The following is a 20,582-nucleotide window of genomic DNA, read 5'->3' as shown; positions in this document are numbered from 1 at the left end:
AAGCTGCTGCACTGGGAACTTTGTGACCCGATTCGATGGGCAACCTGCCCACATGCGCGAGCGAGCTTTTCCTTTTGCCATTCGAGGGCGGAAAATTCGCTGCACTTCGCTCTCTCTCCGGCTCTCTGGGAAATGCCAGTGGAAACTATTCGCTTTGCTTACGAATTAGAGCACAAAACAGAAACCAAACCAAAACAGAGCGGCAAGCCGAAAGGAATCTAGAACGTGGCGTTACTTCTAAATGGGCGAGAGATGGGAGAATCCCAGAGAGAAACGGCGAGGGAGAGCGAGAGAAAGCAGTGAGTGCGCAGCGAATTTTTCCTTCAGAGTCCCGCTTGGGGCTTTCCCACGTTCGGTGTGTGTGAATGAGGTATGTATAGGCTGGATTTATCGATGTCCGGGCCACGAATTTCCACCAATATGCGAAAAACCCCAGCACGCTTTCTGGCGCACTCGTAGTTCTCTCCGTCAAGGGATGTTTCCGTTTATATTAGCTTCCCATGAACCTGTGGCATTTCGCCAGCCCAACTTTTGATGACCGATAAGGCATTGGGCAGACTGATAACCAGCCAGGTGGACTTTCAAATGGACAGGCTTACTTCCTCAGCTCAACATTCTCTAATTTTTTTATAAAACGAAGTTAGGACTTCAAACGAGTTATGCTAATATATTTTGATAATGCAAGGGTAGGCTTTCTTAACAATTTTTTTGCTTTTATAAAAAATGATAGGCATTCTAAGCAGACTGTGATATTTTGTATATTCTAACATAGTTTTGATCTTATTAATATATTTAACTCCAAAATATCTTGCTTTATCAGTAAAATGCTTTTTAATAAAAATAATATGCCGGTACCAGAGAAATCCCAATTATATTGAAATAAGTTATTTTTCCTGCACATACATATATACATCTGTAAAACGATAGTACAACCAACAAGGTACAAATTACGGCTACTAATGAAATATTTATTCGTACTGTTATTTATACATATTATATATGTTTATTAACACTGAAGAAAACAATAATAATAAAGGAAAGTTAAGTACCTTCTACTTAAGTTCTACTGTACTTTAGGGTCTCTTTCTTAAAATAAAGGATAAACTTCTTCAAAACAAAAAAATAGATCCCAAATAAGGAATTCGAAAACCCTCATAGCAAATTTTTGAAATGCCTTAGCTGTCTCCTAATCAATTATTGGGGGTCCCCTTGTGGCTACGCGCCTGGGTTTCATGAGCTCAGTACCGCTGGCCACCCACTGCGCATCCGCCGCACTCTCTTGCTCCGTCCGTGGCCAAGTGCACGTGTTTGTTGCGGTTTTCGCATGCCAGCCCAAAGAGGAAAGTCCTCAAAATATTTGTGGGCGAGCGATGGAAAAACGTAAACAAAGTTTCGTGCGCACGCAACGAAGGAACAGAGTGGGGTAGGATGAGCTCCGCGGTCCTTGTCAGGGGTGTTTCTGCTATTGATTGCGTAGACGACAAACAGGGTGTTGCTCGAGCAGTCTTTACTATGGTATACAATTTAAAAGTAGTCAACAAACAAAATGGCCACTTTGGGCCGACGAACGACTAGCCGAACCAGTGAGCGCCCATGCAGTCGCGTGTCCACTCAGTCTGGCAAACCCAGCACCACTCGAATCCGCAGCCAGCGCGTGTGCAGACCATGTGCATGCAGCCGCCTGAAAGGAGGGAAAAGGATGGGTTAGGATGTATAACGAACTGCGTCTTGGATATCCCACTCCCCCACCAAACTTACCATCTCGCTCCGTGGGCGTTCGACATTTGGGGCAGGGCTTGGTGCTGACTTTGATGGTGACATTGCTGGCCTCCTCCCATCGCGCCTCGGCAGCTCGCTAAGAAAAGCACATGATTACACAAGCGGGTACGATTGCGCCTCACAGCAACAAACTTACGTTCGGGTCCACGGTGTACTCGCAGGAATTCTGGGCACTAGCACCCGTCCCCTCGGGCAGGCACTCCCCGATGTGGTAGCCCTGCAGGCAGTTGCGACAGAAGACATAGCCACAACCATTCTGGCAGGTCACCTTGCGGCACTCGGGGTCCACCAAGAGGCCCATGCCACATCCTGGTTGAGGACAGAGTACTCCGCCAGCCTGCAGGACATATTCCTCGGTGGCGAATCTCTGGTAGCGATCGTACTCCTCGCGCGTCAGCAGCTTGAAGTGGTGGATCTCCTCGATGAACGAGTGCTCGCAGCCGGCGGGACAGGGCAAAGTATAGCCAAAGTCCGGATGCGGCATAAACTGACGTTCGCCCAATCGGGAACGGCAATAGTGGCGAAAGCATTCGATGCAGGTGACGTGCTGCGAAGCACAGGGGAAGACCAAAACAGTTTCACTGCAAAAGAGAGAAGGTAAAAAAAATGTATTCTTCAAGGAACCATAACAAATCTATAAAATATATCTCTGTGTATAGAAATCTGTTCAGCACACGGATCTGTGATATTATATATATTCTACATTTAAATTCATGTTATAGCGGATTATCGTTATAGTGCTATTTTTAAACAAATAAAAATAAGTTGCTTTTTTTTAAATCGGCAAGATGATTGTATACTTATTACACAATCATAAAAAATAACTTGCACTAAACTTTTTTTAGTAGACTCTAATAAATATAAAGCCACGTCATAAAATATGCAATTTGATTAAATAATCACCTCACATCTGTGCAGGCTAGGCAAGGAACATCTTTGATGTTGTTCTTGATAAGGTTCAAGGGAGCAGCAAAGTCCTTCTCTCCGCCGGACACGTGCTCTGCACACTTGAAGAAGAACTCGGCGAAGGGCGGATCCCCCGCCTCGTTGTCCACACAGGCCACCTCCAGACTTTCACAGTGTCCGGGAATGCGGCGTGGCTTGAGGACATCATCCCAGCACTCCGGATCTCGATGGACAGTGAAGGCGCCACCTTTGCAGAGGGAGCAGCGCACCCGGAGTTTGCCATTGCACAGCTTGTCGCACTGGCTGCAGTGTACGAAGAAGTGAGCCTTGGCACGAACTCTTTCTGAAGAACATTAGGGAGTATTACGAGGAATTTACTCTTGAAAACACCTGTTGCCTACCCTCATCGGTGATGTTGAGTCGCTCCTCACTTTGCAGCTGCAAGTCCAGAAGGGTTTCATTGAGGGGTTTCGAGGGTTCTTCGCCCAGAGAAGGTTCCTCCTCCTCCAAAGTGGCCGACTGGATTTTCTGGCGTTGCACAGGCGGTCGCAAACGGATAGCATGCAAAATGCTCTGCTGGCCCAAATCACATTGCTACTGGAAGATGGGAAAATTTAACATTTTAAAGGGAGTTTAATTCTGGACTGACCTACCTCTATAGTAGTTGCATCACTCAGTTCCTTTCCTGCAAATATGATTTTTAAATCATCCGGTTGGAGTCCCAATTGCGGGGCCACCAGTTCCTTTACATTCTTGATATCCCACTGGGGCTCCAAGTTCACGGTCAAAGTTTTTCCCGTATTTGTTTTTACATAAATGCTTAACGTGTGCGTCAAGGTCTTTCCACCAAATTGCAGAAGCTCCAGCATTTTGCGTACAAAAGTGGCAATAAATTTAAAAATAAAACTCATTTGTTATCAGCTGATCGAAGTTCTTTTTGAGTGTGACCTTATATGCAATGAGGACTGCGGCAGTGTTGCAAGGTGGGGATTACTTACGCGTTGCCAAACACCAGCTGGCAGCCATTTGAAGGGAAACGCAGACACGGGAAATGCGCACAATTGAAAAAAAAAGTTTGTGGAAAAGTTATAATTTATAAAGCTAAAAAACTATTGAAAATGGCAAGTTTTACTTACAAAGAAGTCAAAGGCGACTTATTCAGTTGCAAGAGTGACTATTCCATGTGCCATTGTGTGGCCGCAGATTTGCGTATGGGCAAAGGCATAGCTATAAAGTTTCGGTAGGCCAAAATGTGTTATACTATCAGGTTTAATGATTAATTATATATTTTCCGATTCTTTAGCAACAAATTTGGGCAATTGCTGAACTTGCAGAATCAGAATGTTCAGCCCGGGGGCGTGGCCATCATTCAGGATCAGCAGCGTTATATATACTATCTGATAACGAAGAAATACAGTTGGGGAAAGCCTAGCTATGAACTCCTTCACAACTCCTTGATTGCAATGCGACAGCATATGGTAAGCGGGTCTATTTGCCGTCGCTATAAACTATAATGCCCCATAATTACCAACAGATCTCCCACCAAGTCGCCAAGTTAGCCATGCCCCGCATAGGATGCCGTTTAGATGGCCTAAAATGGCAAAAAGTAAAGGAACTCGTCTGCACGGTTTTCCAATCCGATGCAGTGGAACTGGTTGTTTATAATTTTAAAGCTCAGAAGTAAATGGCACAAAATATGCATAAATATTCCATTATTTGTTCTGCGGTGGAACAAAGTTGTAGACCACAATCTCCAGCGGTTCCTGGCCAAAAACGTACTCTAGAACTCCACTGACTTTGTCCCACTCCAAGCCATCGATGCCGCAGCCTATTCGTGGTATAGCCAGCTTATCCACGTTGTTATGGCGCTAATATAAGATATAGGTTGATTATTATAGTGTCGATATAGGGCTCTGTATTTAAATTCTCAACAAATAGCAGAATGAAAATATCTTGCTAAATAGCCTGAACATGTACATATATCTACTAAGAACTGGAAAGATGAAATGAAAAATTGCTTAAGCACGATTTTAAACATTTGCTAGTTGCTTTATAATAAAGTTGGAATTCACCACAGAATAATCTTATTTTTCAATTAATGAGATTAAATATACTTTTACAAAGAATTCCTGTAGTCTTTAAAACAAAATAATATTTTTAGCTAATTTATATTTACCATGTGCTCCCGCATTTGCTCCAGGGATGCCTGCAGAGATTCGTAGGTGGGTTTTCCCCAGCTTTGAGACTTGGTTACCAAATAGTATATGTAGCGCTGGTCATCCTTAAGCACCGCTACATCGCCACTGCCTGCTTGTTGGGCTTTCAGTTCGTCCACCTTGCCGTAGACCTTCTTGAACTGCACTGCGATTCCAGCACCCATTGCAAGATCGGCGCCCACACAATGGGCCAGTGAATAGTCCTTGGGGGCGGAGAAAAGGTCACCGTCCACCTCGCTTAGACTGTATTGTGGTTTTGATGACATTCCGACTACAAAAGCCCGTCGAAATGCGTTACGTAAATCTAGAAGTTTAGGAGAATACATTTTGTATTATTTAAATTGTTAATTAAAAGTACTGAGAGTTAGGGCGGAACTACTAGATTTCTTATAAATTCTATGGGGTGTCACAAAAATCTATAGCGATTTAAACGTTTTTTCGTCTTTTAGAAAATATTTCCTAGCATTTTTTAAAAAGTTCTGATTTCTAACAATCAGAAGAAATAACAGCATATATCAAATTAAAACTTCAACCTTTGGTTAATACCCTCTCGAGGGCGTGTTTCGTTTATTAATTTAAATACAATATAAATACCCAAAAATATAAATTTTCCGTGCATGAAAGCTCTTAGGTGTATATTCTTAACAGCTATATAAGTTTTTGGTGCATTCGGTGCCACAAGTCCCAAGTAAAACCATTTCGAATGTCATACGAAGATTTTTATATACAGAGTCTCTGCCCGCAATTAAAACGGGGTCTTTTCGCGGTGCAGGGATTGCCTAGATCCGCTGACGGATCTCGATGGCAAATGGATGGTCTTCATGTGACGACAGGTGGGGCACACCACATTCAGAGTGTCCTTGACCATTTGTGGCGGAGTGTAAAAGAAGGCAATGATGTCCACATTGTCCTCGGCGAAAACCAGATCCAGCAAACTGCGCACGCGCAACCAATCCAAGCGATCGATGCCGCACCCCAGTCGGGGAATGGCCAACTTGGTTACTCCATGCTCCCTCTAAAAAGGAAATGAAATTATAATTCAAATAATTTATGATTTGTGTGATCGAAAAGTAAGTAATATACTAGGTCACTTTATAAATTAGTCATTCAGTTGTTATCTCTTTTTATAGATATTATTTCTCACCATATGTTCACGCATGGCCAAGAGGGCATAATAGAGAGCTGTGTAAGTGCACTTTTCGTGGCTCCGTTCCTTGGTCACCAAGTTGTAGATATAGCGACCATCCTGTTCCAGAACTGCCACATTTCCGGTGTGTCGGTTCTGTCGCTTCAGCTCATCCACATGGCCGAATTTGCAGCGGAACTGGAGGTTAATGCCCGCACACATGGCGAAATCCGCACTGACAGAGTGCACCAATGCATAGTTTTCCGGGGCACTGAATAGATTCCCCCTGGCCTCCGTAATCTGACACTTGGGCGCAGCGAGCTGTGGATTAACCGGGTATGTTAATTGTTCTATATAACGATCTTGGATTGCTTACCTCCTTGGACATGTCATCATGCTCACAGATGAGTATCTCGATGGGATACTCGCTCTGGGAGAAGGTTTGCTGCACCAGGCGCTTTACTTGCCTCCACTCGAGGCCATCTTTGCCGCAGCAGATCCGGGGCATGGCCACTTTGGTGATCTCGTGGTTGCGCTGGAAGACAGTACAGTGGACATTGGTTAATAGAAACTTTGGAAGAGTGAACTTAAAAAGCCTTCCCATTTAAATAAGTACCGTTTCATAAAATTCTTAGAAGTAGTTTTAACTGCCTTATAAAACATATTAAATTAAACTACAAAATAAAAAACGGATTAATCATACTTAGATATTTGTCACCGCTGAAGTAATAATTTGTGGAGCCACAAAAATCTAAGTTTACAAATCACAAATTTATATTATCATTTTTTTAAGTAATTTTTTACGCACCTCCTAAAATTAACTTAATTCACTAAAATTGTCTATTGACCACCGCTATAAAAAAATAAAAAATATAAATGTGCAAACTAAGAATAAATTATAAAAAATAACTTCAAAATATTTGTTGGGCTAGCAATGTTAAAAAAATGTAATCTTTTTCCATTCTCAAGAGCAAAGAAAAAGTTTTAAATTTTAAGATAAGCATTGTGCTACAATGTTATTTAAATCTTTACTTTCTCCTCTGCAATTATAGTTAACCGAAAGACATACTTTAGCTAAAGAAAATAGCAATTTAGATGGGGACACCAGTTAACCGATAACTACTGTATCTCCAAAGTTCAAATAAATTAACTGTATGCAAATTCCTTTAAATCGTTTTATGACTAAACATTTTTAAACAAGTCAAACACTTTAAAGTTTGATGACAAAAAGGGGAACTGTTGTGAGATATTTACTGTATTTCAATGTACAAATAAATTAACTGTAAATTGACGAAGGCAGTGGCAAAGAAACCAGTTTTCCGAGCGTCGAAGTGCGGTTACTCTTTGGGGGGAAATGTCACTTGTATTGTATTTTTTTCGGGGAAACCCCCACCCCGTCTCGAAGACCACACTCCCTAGCACTCACCATATGTTCCCGCATACAGATCAAAGCCGCCTGGACATCATCATAGGTGCTGACCTCGTAGAGATTCGATTTGGTGACCAGATAGTATATAAATCGGGCATTATGCTCCAGCACGGCGCAGTTTCCCCTGGCAACTCTCCTCTGCCTGAGCTCATCCACATCCCCGTAGATCAGGGCAAACTGCCATGCCAAGGATCCCCGTTCCGCCACAAAGGATGACTCCACGGCATGGGCCAGGGCATGGGTCTGCGGGGCCTGAAAAATGTCCAGCTTGGACTCCACAATCTTCACATTCGCAGCCATGGCACACTTCGTGTGTATATCAACTGCAATTAAGCGGAAATTATTCTGATTGCCAACCGAAACAGCAGACGCTCAATGCCAAAAATGATTTTCGTACTTACGTGCACGCAGCGGTGGAAACTTTCACGTCGAGGTCGAAACTCGCGATAAAAACTTTATTCGGCTTCGGAATGGTTTTCAGTTTTGAGTTCGGTTTTGGACTGCACAGAAAACCAGAATGAAAACAAAGCAATTAGCGGACGCGATGCGGATTCTGAACAGTTAGCGGCTAGTTGGGAGCTTGTTTATTTTTTGGCGATTCGCCGATTTCCCACTCTCGATTCCGTTGGAGATTATTAATGAATCGACTGCCTCGGCCGGCGGTCTGCAGCGGAATGCGCATTGGGATCGGGCGAAGCGACGTGCCGGGCGAAAGCCCAGCGAGAATCTTCGAGCCCCAGTGACAACATTTCGCCCAGAGGCGCCGCCGCAGGGGGCGCCCAAAATTAATGATTGCACAGCGGAAAAAAACATAATTTTCCACTTAATATTAACAAACGCAAATATTATCCAATTTATAAATTTTTTTGATATTCATATTAAGGAATTGCAAAAACTATTTTATCTTGGCTGTTGGGAACTTTATGGTCTGAATGGCAAACTTTAAGTATTGATAAAACAGAACAGCAAATTAGGAATTACAATTTAGTGTGCATACTTTTTACTTCTATTTGATCTGTATTTAAAAATGTAAGTAAATTATAATACAATAAGTAATTAAATATGAAAAGCTTATTAAAAGATCAGATAAGTTATGCCTTATCCAATATTTTAAACAAATTTCTCAGAAGGGTTTTTAAGTACCAGCGAAATTTCAAATAACAACATTAAAAAAATGGTTTTAGAGGAAGATCGTAAAAGTTAAGTTTTAATTATTTTTATGGACTTTAGGAATTAAAGATTATTGCATCATAATTGAATCATTTAAATACACAAAAAATGTTAATCTTAAACAAACCAGTGCGAAATATAAGCAGAGCATTGAAGCTTGGCTTAGATTCTTCTTCTTTGCATCAGAAAAAAAAGACTATTGTACTTATTGCCAAGATAGAATTTGTTTGTTAAAGAATTCCGTTTTTTTGAGTGTAAAATCCACCACCAAGCATGACGATCCACTGAGTCATAATGATGATGATGATGGCGGTGATGATGACATACATGTGCTAGTAAGTGTTAGCCTGATATCGCTTGGTTTGTTTGTTTGTTTTAGCGACAAGTTGACTTGGCATCTCCCAAAATCGTCAAACCCGCTGTAACTACCAATTAAGAACTTGTGCAGGCTTCTGATAGCGCTCTATAGATTATCGACGATGGATCGTTATTAATCGTAGCCCCTGTTTACATGTACATTTGTACCTGTGCGTGGGCCTCTGTCAAAGGTAATCTCCGCCCATGTGCTAAATAGGGGCAGTCAACCGACTAGCGACATTATTCGTTGGCATGTATAAATATAAATATGACTTAAATTATTCATTAATTGAAAGGCAGGTGAAATGAGATATAAACACACGTACAAACACCAAACAAATAACCATATTAAGCGACAAGTTGTTTTCTAAAACAAACAAAACAGACAGCAGAGCAGCAACAGCTTCGATTCAATGTGAGATAAAAACATTTACATTTTGGTCGATTGTTTACTCATATTGAAAACTAAATATTGAAGTTTCTAGTTATTAAAAGCAAACCCTTTCCAGCAAATAGAAAGGTCGTTATAAGACAACAATGATTCCTTTTGAATGTTTTTAATACGCTCTTATTTAAATAAGTGGCAAATGTTGACTCATTCTATATTAATATAAATATATATGTAAATATAAATTTAGCTTATCTAAATATATATTTGTAATCCAGAGACTTAAAGCTGAAATACACTTTACATGTATATCAATATTGAGGTACAATTTTGATCCTCCTACCTTTTAAAGTTAATAGAAATATTTTTATTAAAAAGACAATTTGATTGACCTAGCATATGCATTGCAGCACTATAAAAATTGTTTTTAATTGTTTTGGATATGTCTACAAATATTCATAATAAATTCTTTTTACAATTTCTAATCATTTAAATATTTAAGCTGGTAAGAACCCACATTATTTATTAATCATTTTTAACAGTTATTACCAAATATCCTTTTTGCTTTTTAGCTTTAATTCCAACTGGAACACACATTGCGTGGGTGAGAGTCCCGACTAATGGTCAATACGTAACGGTGTAAGTGGGCGTCATCCAAGACTAACACCAATGTTTTTTGCAGCTTTTTGCAAAGCAAAAAAAAAACAAGAAAAACTAGCAAAAACAAAACTAAATTGTTGATGCTTTTAAATATAACAATTTCTTAGCGAAAACACGTTTGTTTATAAATTAAACTGTTAAACTTATTTGCTGTAAAATAAACCACTTTCCCCCTTTTAGCAACCTATTTAATACACATGTCACGCGGCAGCTTTGAATCGAAATTGTTATATTTAAATTTCGATTTCGCTTTTCCTCCCGATGGGGCACCTTGTGTGGAAAAGCGATAGCTGCGAACGATGCCAGTTCACGGCAGTTCAGACTGTCGCCTCGAACGATAAAGACGCCCGATCCGGAGAGCTATAATATTAGCTTTATAGCCCAGCTCTGATTGGAATTTGGCGTGCCAATTGGCGCTAGTAGCTTTTGTTGTTGTTGTTATTGCTGTTGTTGTTTTGTTTGTTGTGCTAATTACGTAAATTGCGTGTTTGTTTGTTAGTTGATTTAAATACATTACTTAGTAGTGGTGTGATTAGTTGACGGACCGCCAGTGTTTCTGTTTGCTTTTTATTATTTTCTGGGCAATTAATCCGCGCGCGAGTAAATCTCCCAAAACAATAAGAGAAACGTTGTGAGTCACTTGAGAATTAGAGAATAACTAAAAAGTGCAGGCGAAAAAGCAAAGCTCACAGCCGTCACGTCAGCTGATTGTGATTCTGATTCCACCCCTCTCTCGCTTACGTATACGTAATATATTACGTAGCAGACCTATTCTCAGGTTCTCCTCTCTCACTACCTCTCTTTTCGCATCTCTTTTCTTGTCTGTTTTGGTTACCTTTTTTTGTGTCTTACCTTATTTGTCGTCATGACTGCGTTGACATTGCTCCGACGATCAATTACGGCGGTCAGCTGCGATGTTTACGCCCACACTCGCGTTGCCAATTGGCGGTTTTTGCCCCGGCTTCAAAGGCGCCAATTGCATTTGCACACCTGTGGGCGTCATTCTGCACTTTTGGCCGGCAAAACAACAACCACAACAGCAGCAGCAGCGGCAGCTGCGCAGGCGCCAAACACGATTGCTAATGCCAGCGGTAAGTTCAAAACTCTATTTATGCAAATTGCGCGTGCAGTCGTTGATTTATGATGCGGCAGAAGAAGCAGTGATTCAAACCCCAATAGAAGCATATAACGTTAACCGATAGTAACCGATTCAAAGTTAAGACAACGTACAGTTACTTACACAGTAGCCAAAGCTAGGATTTCATTTCATCGGCTTGTAAATATAGGTAAATAAATATGACGTACCTATTTGGAAATCTAACCATATCCAAAAACAAGCTATTAAAAACACCCACTAAAAGAGAAACACAGCTAAATTAAACATAAATAAACATACAAAACAAACAAAAATAAGATATCAATTTTCCAAGAACATATTTCCGAACCCAGCTGAATAAAACTAAGGAGCTCCAAGTTTATTAATCCAGATGTGTATTTTTTTAAGCTAGAAATATTGTTATTGTCACAAATCTCTAATATTTCGTTATTAATAAGAGATAAGACATAACCTCTATATGTGCGTTTAACTTAAAATAATTCACTTGTTAATGACTTTAAAAGTGCTTGATCTCTGCCTAATCAGAATGAAAAAAAACTTAATTTTCTGTGTTAAATTATATTTTTATTTTTCTCAATATATTACACTAAGGGATTTTTTTGTTTTCATATAAAATTTTGAAAATAGTATTTCGAAAAGATGACAGCCCTGTCATTTTTAAATTTCGTCTGTTTCTTGTTGTCCCTCTCTCAAATTCATTCTCCCTCTTTTTTCATATTTCAGCCGGTTTTTGCTAAATTTTCTCGTAATGACTCCCACACGCCGAGCTAACGAATTGCTTTAGACTTTTATAATTAAAACAAATGTTTATATTTTGCAAACCAAGCACAGCCCAAAAAACGATTTGACGAACAAGTGGATATTTTATAAAGAAAAGGGGGACTGGCTCTTAATTAACGATAAAAACAAAAAAAAAGGAATCGGAATTCCAATGGGATGGGTGGCGTCACTTGGTCTACCTTGCATTTATTACTACTCACATTTTGTTTGCCTTATTAAAAGCTCATTAAGCACTTGCTCTTCCTAAAACAATTTAAGAACTGGTTTCATTTCAATTGCCATTTTATCAATTTAACACCCGCCGCAACAACGCTCGATCGATCATTTTTCTGCTATTACTCAAAAAAGGTGTTAATGAGCCCAGCAAATCGGTCATAAAACTTGTTTACCTAAACCCAACAGTTGTTGTTTATTATTATTACTTAACGTACTCGTCTACTCCAGATTGATTAGGACCAGAACCAGGCCTACGAAGCTCAACAAATGTATTTTGGACTACGGGCTAAATCTGATAAGATAAGGGGGCAGATGATGGAGAAATCCTCTAAACGCTTTCAAAATATTAAATAATTAGCAGATGGGCGTTGGCTATTTTTATTCCATCACAGAAAATATAAACCAAGTCGTGTTTGAGCCATTTAAAACGAATGCGAGTCAGCTTTTGTTGGGAAATAAACTTTGAGATGTTCTAGAACTCGGTTAATATCTATTTGTATTGTTTAACAATTTATTTAGTACAGTATTAGTTGTTATTATTAATATTTGCTTGCATAATTTACCATTAAACAAGAGAGAACGCTATAGTCGGGAGCCCCGACTATCAGATACCCGTTACTCAGGTAAATGGAGTGCGAGGGAGATGGAGATAGAAACTTTGATCACGCATAACTTTTTAACGAATGGTCCGATTTGAAAAATTTCTTCTACATTTCGATAGGTATTGATAAACACAATAAAACTGCATTTTTACTTTTCCGAAATATTTAAATTTTTAAAATCGTATATTAGCGATTGTGGGCGTTAAAGGGGGCGTGGCACCATTTTGAAACAAACTTGCGCTGCGTAGGAACTCCTAGAATCTGCATGCAAAATGCCAATCTTCTAGCTTTTATAGTTTCCGAGATCTCAGCGTTCATACGGACAGACAGACGGACAGACAGACGGACAGACGGACAGACGGACATGGCTATATCGACTCGGCTAGTGACCCTGATCAAGAATATATATACTTTATAGGGTCGGAAACGCTTCCTTCTAGCTGTTACATACTTTTGCACGAATACAATATACCCTTTTACTCTACGAGTAACGGGTATAATCAGTTAATTTTCCAGACTCTATACTGTATTTTTTGCCCAATTTAATTTTTTGGAGTGGTTCAACTGGGTACCGATAAGATAATGCTCGTAAACCCATCAACTTAATGGGGTGTTAGCTGTGTGCTTATTTGTGTGCCATGTGGCCCATCCGTCACACTCGCTTTCATTGTGTAAGGTCAACAAAATTATATGGATTACATGGAAATACGAAAAATCCCCTTCCCCTCTCACCAAACATTCAGCAAGTAAATGAACTCAAATTGAAATGCCCTAGACCATCACTTTTCTTTGAACTCGATCACTTGCCATTCATTTCAACGCATTAATTTCAAAGTACAGAAATAATTTCCACAAGTTCAAGGTCATTACCAGGCGCACACAGATACTCTACCCACACACGCAGCGGAAATAACTTGAAATACTCGCACACAAATAATAAATAAGCAGCGAATGAATAAATAAAGTGGGTATATAGACTTGCGAGCCCCCTATAATAGAAAATATAGAGAGGCAGATTCGAAAGAAATACAAAAACATGTTACACGCGCGAGACAATTTCAGAGATTGCGATTCCATTATATACCAAATACATCAGGTAGAGAACCCCTCGAAGACCCAGTAGAAACCTGACCAAACATAATGCTGATAAGCATATTCGCTTCAAGAATTTCGGGTTTGCCAAAAAGAATAAATAAACAGAGGCAGATAGAGCATATAGAGCCCCTTTGGGTTGTTTCCAACCGCCTAGGGTTTTGGTATGGGTGAGAGATTGCCAGAACAATTAGAAGTCCGCTTCGGTTGCCTCAGACCATTTTATATGGCTTTTGCCTCCAGTCGCTCATACGCCGCGTATCCGAAAGCACACGCTCTGCTCATCTATAAATTCTAAAGTAACATACCCCTTTTTGCAGACCGTTCTATAACCCACCGCACCATGTCCTCCGCCGCCCCGAAACTTGTGGCCGTTGCCGAGTCGCGTCGCTTCATGATCGATTGCTTCAAGGCGGTGAAGGTGCCCCAGGCGCATGCCGAGGCCCAGGCGGATCTCCTGGTGGCCGCCGATCACCGGGGTCACTTTAGCCACGGCATGAACCGCCTGGAGATGTACATCAACGACCTGGCCATCAACTCCACGGACGGAGGAGCTGTGCCCAAGATCCTGAAGGAGACCCCCGCCACCGCCTGGGTGGATGGCCTCAATGGTTTGGGCGCCGTGGTGGGCAACTACTGCATGGATCTGGCCTGCCAGAAGGCCAAGAACGTGGGCGTTGGCTGGGTGTGTGCCAAGGGATCGAACCACTACGGCATGGCCGGCTGGTATGCCATCAGGGCCATGGAGCAGGGTCTGGTGGGCATGTCCATGACGAACACCTCGCCGCTGATGGCACCCACCCGCGCCAAGGAGGCTGCCCTGGGCACCAACCCTTTGTCCCTGGGCGCCAATGCCACCAATGGCGACAAGTTCCTGCTGGACATGGCCACCACCGCCGTGGCCGTGGGCAAGATCGAGATCCAGCGCAGGAAGGGAGCCCCACTGCCCGATGGCTGGGCCCAGGATCCCAATGGAGCGGTGACCAATGACGCGGACCTGGGCTTCAGCACCGGCTGCCTGATGCCGCTGGGCGGATCCGAGCTGACCTCCGGCTACAAGGGCTATGGCCTGGGCGCCATGGTGGACATCCTGTCGGGCGTGATGTCCGGCGCCAACTACTCCACGAAGGTCAGGAAGTGGACCCACGCTGGCGCCGATTCGGCCGCTGATCTCGGCCAGGTCTTCATCGCCGTGGATCCCAACTGTTTCGCTCCCAACTTCGAGGAGCGCATGACTGACTTCAATGCCCGCCTGAGGGGCACCACTCCGGTAAGGATATATCCTTTTTTAATATAAATATTGAATTACAGAAGGTCATCAAGATATTTAATTTTGAAACTACACTAGTTTAGTAAGCGGTAGTGATTAGGAGACGATTCGACCCTATAAATACTATATATTCTTGACAGGATCAATAAGTCGATATAGCCATGTCCGTCTGTCCGTCTGTCCGTCTGTTTCAATACCGCTTGAAAGCCTGTTTAAAAGCCCAGCATCTAAAACTTTCACCTACTTGAAACTTGTGAACGCAGATCAAGTTTGAAAATCTGCCCATAGTCTATATCCTACCATAGGAAAATCATTTATCTTGCTAAGAATTGATATATTTCGCGCAGTGTAAAAGCTATTGACATAGAACTCTTTCCAAATCGTATTTTTAGGATATAGTAAAAGCTACTCGACTTCTATATCCTATTTAACTCCCATTTAAAAAATAGGGTAAAAATCGGTCCAAATTTTAATTTTTTTCATGAATATTTCGCCTGTTAAAAAGCAACTATATTATTTTTTCAATTATCGTATTTTCTTAACTCCCCCATCAACCTCGGTAAAAGCGTGCTGCTCGGACGTCTATATCCTATAGCTCCATAGGAACAATCGGATATAACTTTCAAGAATGGAAGATATTTGGCAGTGTAAAAGCTATTAACATAAATCTTTCCAAATCTTATTTTTTATGCATAACTTGATCAGGTTAAGTACCTGGCGATCGGACGTCTATATCCTATAGCTCCCATAGGAACAATACGGTGAAATCGGTTAAAATTTAATGATTTTTAGGATATTTCGCACAGTATATAAGCAATTGACATGAATCTTTCCAAATCGTATTTTTTATGCATACCTTGATTAGGGTAAAAGCACGTGACGATCGGACGTCTATATCCTACAGCTCCCATAGGAACAACAGGTGAAATCGGTCCAAATTTGTTGGTTTTCGAATTTTCGCGTAGTGTGTAAGCTACTACACACATTTTTCCAAGTCTTATTTATTTACGCATATCTTGATTAGGGTAAAAGCCCGATCGGACGTCTATTTCTTATAGCTTCCGTAGGAAAAATAGTTAAAGGCTGCAAAGTATCCCTTTTTCCATTTTTATATACACTTTTGCAGTATAAAAGCAATTGACATCAAACGACGCAAATCTAGTTTATTTATGTATACCTTATTCCTTTCGCTACTTTTTCATTTTAGCAATTTCGGCAAAGTCTGCAAGTATTAAAACTTGGCTTGCCGAAGTTAGCTCTCCTCGTTTTGATATAAATATTAAATTACAATTATCATCACGATATTTAATTTTTAAACTACACTGGTTGACTAAGCGGTAATGATTAAAAAAGTAATAATAATGTTAATACTAATACTGAACGGAATATTTTTTAAAGTATTAATAATTAGAAATTTTGATAAGAAAACAGTTCCAGCGAAATCAGTTTACGTAACTTAGAACTATATTCCTCATCGTTTGGATATAAGCCAATAAGTCTTATCTTCATTTTATTGTTTAAAAAAATCATATCAAATTTAATTATTAATTTAAAAGACTATCAGTAAAAATATAAATAGGTACAATAATAAATAAATTAATTTAACTATTAATTGAATATTTTGCTACTTAATATTTAGTTACTAAGCAAACATATATTTTATGATTTTATTAATTTTATCGATTTTCTTAACAGACCGATCCCAGCAACCCCGTTCTTCTGGCTGGTGACAAGGAGCGGAATGGAATGGCTGGTGTGGACGCTGCCGGCGGTATCCAGTATCTGGAGAACCAGCTCAAGACCTGCGCCAACCTGGCCGAGAAACTCAATATCAAACCCCTGACTTTTGTCTAAACTAAAGAGGATTGGAGGACTTAAAGTAGGGAGCCAAGCTCACCCATTGCCATATGCTGGAGACGCTTCTGCATTTTGCCGGACCAAAGCACTATGTTACTTTACACTGCAAGAAATATTGATATTCGCAACAGTTTGATTTGCGCTGGTGCTGATTTATAGTTTGTTACATATCCTCGTGTTGCACTTAAAACATATTCCTAGTTTTCTAAAAGTCTGTCATAACTGAGAAAAGCTGTTCTCGTTTAAAAGTTTTACGAACCATTTGGATGTTAAACTAAAATTGTAATTAACTAAAACACATGGTAAAGAGTAACGACATTCTTTCAGTAAACTGGCAATATAAAGTAGAGTAAAGACTTGCAGTTTGCACATTTATTATAAGTAAAACGACGTCTAAATTTCCATTTAGAAAAAAACTATCCGTTATACAAACAATTTATTGCTTTTGGCACTTATAAATATCCATGTTATGTGTTCAGCAAATACGTAATTATTAAATGAAGATTATACTCTATGACAAACAAAATGTGTTTATACTTGTCTTGAATGATTTAAGGTGGATTATAATGGCTAATATCTTATATATATATATTTTCCAGATATTGGAAAATATTTTAAAGGCATTTCAAACATGTTTGCCTTATTTATTTGGGTTTAAATTAAACATGAAAATACTTTTTTAAACTGAAAGCACTATAATTCTAAAATTTAATATCACCTTTAACGAATATGTTGGTCTCATATTTGGATTAAACACTTTAAATATATTCACTGATCACATCGTTCAAAATGGCTTCGGATTCGAATTTGGCCTCCTTGTGAGCCGTCGGCGACCTCGGGACTTTCCTGGATCTATATTCCTGGCACTTGCTGTCGAAGAGCTTGGGTGGCATCGGCTGAGTTGGAGAGGACACATGCATGGCGGTTCGCAGCTCCTCGGGATCCTCGGTGACGGTCTTGGACTTGAGGAAGTTGATCAGGCGCTGGTTGTCCTCTGTGAGGCGGCGCTTCTCCTCGAGCATCAGCAAATTCTGTGCCTCGGCCATCGCCTGACGACGCCAGAAGTTTTTCAGGCTCTTGTTCAGCTCCACCAGCTCCTCCTCGGTCATGTCCACGTGGTCCTTCAGGTTGAGCGTCTGCAGCTTGAAGTTCTCCTCCACCTGCAGCTCAGTGTCGTCGAAGACCTCGCCGCCCAGGATTACCTTCTCCGCCTCCGTCTGAAGTTTCCTGCAGGTGATGGACAGGGCCAAAAGCAACTCCCCACTCTTCACATGCTTCTCCATTTGCTAAAATACGGTTGTAATAGGAATTTGGTTTTTATCTCTCAAAAATATTTGTATACACTCTTAAAAAAATTTTGTAATTGTTTTAAAACAAAATAAGGTATTAAGGATAAAAAATCACAAAAGTGCCTTCTCTTATTTAATACAACATTTTATTATTAAAAAAATATATTTTGATTTATTTTAATTAATTTACCTTTTTAATTATTTTTTTATTTTTGTGTTAGCATTATTTATTTTTTTATTTTATAATACTAGGTGTATAAATAAATTTTATATTTAATTTCGTCATGCATTTTGGTTTAATTATATATTGTATTTTTAAATATAACTATTATTTGTGATAATAAGTGAGCTGATTAAATGAACTTTAATTGCAAACTATTGCTTAAAAATTAGTTATTTCGAATTAACGCGATATTTTAATGAAAAAAAAGAAGTTACATACTTTGTAAAACCAGAAAAAGTTAATTTTTAGTTTTTTAAAACGAATGAATGTTTTTTGGAGTGTAGGTTAATGGGCTTACCTTGGTCAGCTCGTAGCACTCTCCAGTGAGGATGCGCAGCTTCTCGTGGGTGATGTCCCGGTCCATCTCCTGGTTGAGCTCGATCTTCTTGCGCACATTGGTGAAGTACTGGAACTCCAGGCGGAGATCGTTGAGCGTGGAGTTGTTCTCCACATCCATGCGAACCATTTCGCGCTGGAGCTCAGCCTGCATGTTGATGTACTTGGACTCCTCGGCGTTCAGCTTGCGCGACTCCTCCATGAAGGCCTCCTGGCGCTCCGTCAGCCAGTGGATCTTCTCGTACTTGTGGGCATCCAGTTCGGTGCTCCTCAGCGACTCCACGAAGTCGTTGAGCTGCTGCTGCATGAACGACATCCGGCGGACAACTTGATCCCGGGTCTTGAACCTGTTCTCCACCTCGGTGTTGACGCGATCGTCGCGCTGCTCCAGATAGATGGTGTAGTCCTCCTTGATCTGATCCCGGGTGGTGATATTCGTGGCATGGATGATGTTGTCGGAGTTGGTCTGCATCGCCTCCAGCTCCTCGGTGCGCCGGCGCACCTCCTCGTAGTAGTCTCGCAACATCTCGTCCGCCTGCTGGTCGTACATGCTCCTCACCCCGCCCAGCATCACGTGGAAGCAGTCCCGGATGTGGTCGATCAGCTCCACCGTCTTGCTGTAGCTGCGCACATGCTGGTCCTGCGTCTGCAACATGTCGTCCAGCAGCATCTTGATGTGGTCGTTCTTCGCCAGGATGTTCCGCTCCGTGCGCTCGCCCCACACGACCATCTCCTCGTTCAGCTCCTTGATCTTGATCTCGCGGCACATCTCGTGCCACTCCTCGTTGCCCTGCTGCTCCATGCGCTTGCCCATCTCTAATTCCCGCATCAGGGCATCCTAAAAAGGATACAAAGAGAACTTAGAGAGAAATCTAAAAAATGATATTGGTTTATTTTCATTTGCATATCTTTAATTTAATTTAATTTTAATTTAAGATTTGCCTAAAGCAAGGCAACATCAAAATGTTATTTCGGAAGTAAGACTAAAAAAATGGATTATTTTAGTATTTTCGGAAGAGCAGGTTTTCTTATGCTAAATATAATTAAATAAACAAAATATCTTAATTGTGCGTTTGCATGAAGATTCACGCCAAATCTAAGTTGATCAAGATGGCTAAACTTCTCATTGAAAGATAGCATAACAAGTCAATCTCTAAAACAATTACATTAATCGTCACTTTTTGAATGTACTATTGAAAATCATTAATCAAATGAGAAGTTTACAATCAGTGTATTAGTAAAATTTATTGCATTTCTGTAAAGCTAATCAACTATTTTTGTCAGATAAATAATAAAATCATCAATTTCAGTTATCAATCATTCAGTAATCATCAATTTAAGTAATATTACTTATCTGAAATATCATTTTCGCTTATAATTGTACTATATTTTATATGCGCTCCTTATAACCAGAGTAGTATTTTTAAAGTTTTACCCACCCGCATGATCAGGCGCTTCTCCTCGATCATCGCCTGCCGCTTGGCCTCCTTCTTGGCGGCCTTTTTCTGGGCCCTGGTCGGCTTGGGTGGTTCCTGCGGCTCCTGCGCCTCCTCCATTTCCTGGAGATAGTTCTCCGAAATGCGCGTTATTCTCGCCAAAATGTCCGCCATATCGCTGCTGCGTTATATAACCAATAAATCAAAAGCGGAAATATAAGGTACAATTTAAGTTTGTCGGTTATCAAGTTAAATTTGAATTGTGCTACTCTACTCGAGTTGGCTTGAAAGCTAAGTCAAAGTTTCGCCACAGCTTTCTATAAGTGAATTCCA

General features: G+C 40.5%; 6 protein-coding genes across 10 annotated transcripts; 2 read left to right on the top strand and 4 right to left on the bottom strand.

Moving 5' to 3' along the window:
* Window positions 1-1,485: 1,485 nt before the first annotated feature.
* On the bottom strand, window positions 1,486-3,760 carry LOC108048414 (E3 ubiquitin-protein ligase parkin). Of its 2 annotated transcripts, XM_044456673.1 has the most exons (7): window positions 3,684-3,760; window positions 3,339-3,562; window positions 3,087-3,279; window positions 2,683-3,028; window positions 1,916-2,360; window positions 1,759-1,855; window positions 1,486-1,681 (listed from the first exon to the last, which is right to left on the bottom strand). In XM_044456673.1, exons 1-7 carry the CDS (start codon window positions 3,709-3,711, stop codon window positions 1,572-1,574), a joined length of 1,443 nt encoding a protein of 480 aa, XP_044312608.1. In that variant the 5' UTR covers window positions 3,712-3,760; the 3' UTR covers window positions 1,486-1,571. The 2 variants fall into 2 exon arrangements, with proteins under 2 accessions (XP_044312608.1, XP_016984512.1); XM_017129023.1 differs by lacking the exon at window positions 3,684-3,760 and having other exon boundaries at window positions 3,339-3,637.
* On the top strand, window positions 3,712-4,764 carry LOC108048416 (ADP-ribose glycohydrolase OARD1). The gene is made up of 3 exons (XM_017129027.2): window positions 3,712-3,925; window positions 3,989-4,163; window positions 4,220-4,764. The coding sequence occupies exons 1-3, from the start codon at window positions 3,804-3,806 to the stop codon at window positions 4,367-4,369; spliced, it is 447 nt and encodes a 148-aa protein (XP_016984516.1). The 5' UTR covers window positions 3,712-3,803; the 3' UTR covers window positions 4,370-4,764.
* On the bottom strand, window positions 4,309-10,663 carry LOC108048417 (ADP-ribose glycohydrolase OARD1). 3 transcript variants are annotated; one of them, XM_044456678.1, is made up of 3 exons: window positions 10,577-10,663; window positions 4,862-5,205; window positions 4,309-4,553 (listed from the first exon to the last, which is right to left on the bottom strand). In XM_044456678.1, exons 2-3 carry the CDS (start codon window positions 5,165-5,167, stop codon window positions 4,398-4,400), a joined length of 462 nt encoding a protein of 153 aa, XP_044312613.1. In that variant the 5' UTR covers window positions 5,168-5,205; window positions 10,577-10,663; the 3' UTR covers window positions 4,309-4,397. The 3 variants fall into 3 exon arrangements, with proteins under 3 accessions (XP_044312613.1, XP_044312612.1, XP_044312611.1); XM_044456677.1 differs by having other exon boundaries at window positions 10,549-10,657; XM_044456676.1 differs by lacking the exon at window positions 10,577-10,663 and having other exon boundaries at window positions 4,862-5,227.
* On the bottom strand, window positions 5,436-10,670 carry LOC108048415. 2 transcript variants are annotated; one of them, XM_017129026.2, is made up of 6 exons: window positions 10,577-10,670; window positions 7,858-7,956; window positions 7,454-7,779; window positions 6,404-6,562; window positions 6,046-6,348; window positions 5,436-5,916 (listed from the first exon to the last, which is right to left on the bottom strand). In XM_017129026.2, the coding sequence occupies exons 3-6, from the start codon at window positions 7,754-7,756 to the stop codon at window positions 5,647-5,649; spliced, it is 1,035 nt and encodes a 344-aa protein (XP_016984515.1). In that variant the 5' UTR covers window positions 7,757-7,779; window positions 7,858-7,956; window positions 10,577-10,670; the 3' UTR covers window positions 5,436-5,646. The 2 variants fall into 2 exon arrangements, with proteins under 2 accessions (XP_016984515.1, XP_016984513.1); XM_017129024.2 differs by having other exon boundaries at window positions 10,549-10,662.
* Window positions 10,671-10,882: 212 nt separating this feature from the next.
* Window positions 10,883-17,486, top strand: LOC108037662 (uncharacterized oxidoreductase YjmC). Its single transcript, XM_044456675.1, has 3 exons — window positions 10,883-11,122; window positions 14,159-15,108; window positions 16,804-17,486. Exons 1-3 carry the CDS (start codon window positions 10,897-10,899, stop codon window positions 16,960-16,962), a joined length of 1,335 nt encoding a protein of 444 aa, XP_044312610.1. The 5' UTR covers window positions 10,883-10,896; the 3' UTR covers window positions 16,963-17,486.
* Window positions 17,487-17,637: 151 nt separating this feature from the next.
* LOC123037155 (dynein regulatory complex subunit 2) lies at window positions 17,638-20,508 on the bottom strand. Its single transcript, XM_044456735.1, has 3 exons — window positions 20,253-20,508; window positions 18,776-19,651; window positions 17,638-18,251 (listed from the first exon to the last, which is right to left on the bottom strand). Exons 1-3 carry the CDS (start codon window positions 20,421-20,423, stop codon window positions 17,724-17,726), a joined length of 1,575 nt encoding a protein of 524 aa, XP_044312670.1. The 5' UTR covers window positions 20,424-20,508; the 3' UTR covers window positions 17,638-17,723.
* Between the last annotated feature and the right edge of the window lie 74 nt (window positions 20,509-20,582).

The sequence above is a fragment of the Drosophila rhopaloa genome, unplaced genomic scaffold (genome assembly GCF_018152115.1).
Source record: "Drosophila rhopaloa isolate 14029-0021.01 unplaced genomic scaffold, ASM1815211v1 contig_150, whole genome shotgun sequence".
NCBI classification, from domain to species: Eukaryota; Metazoa; Arthropoda; class Insecta; order Diptera; family Drosophilidae; genus Drosophila; species Drosophila rhopaloa.
This window is presented reverse-complemented; position numbering and strand designations above follow the sequence as displayed.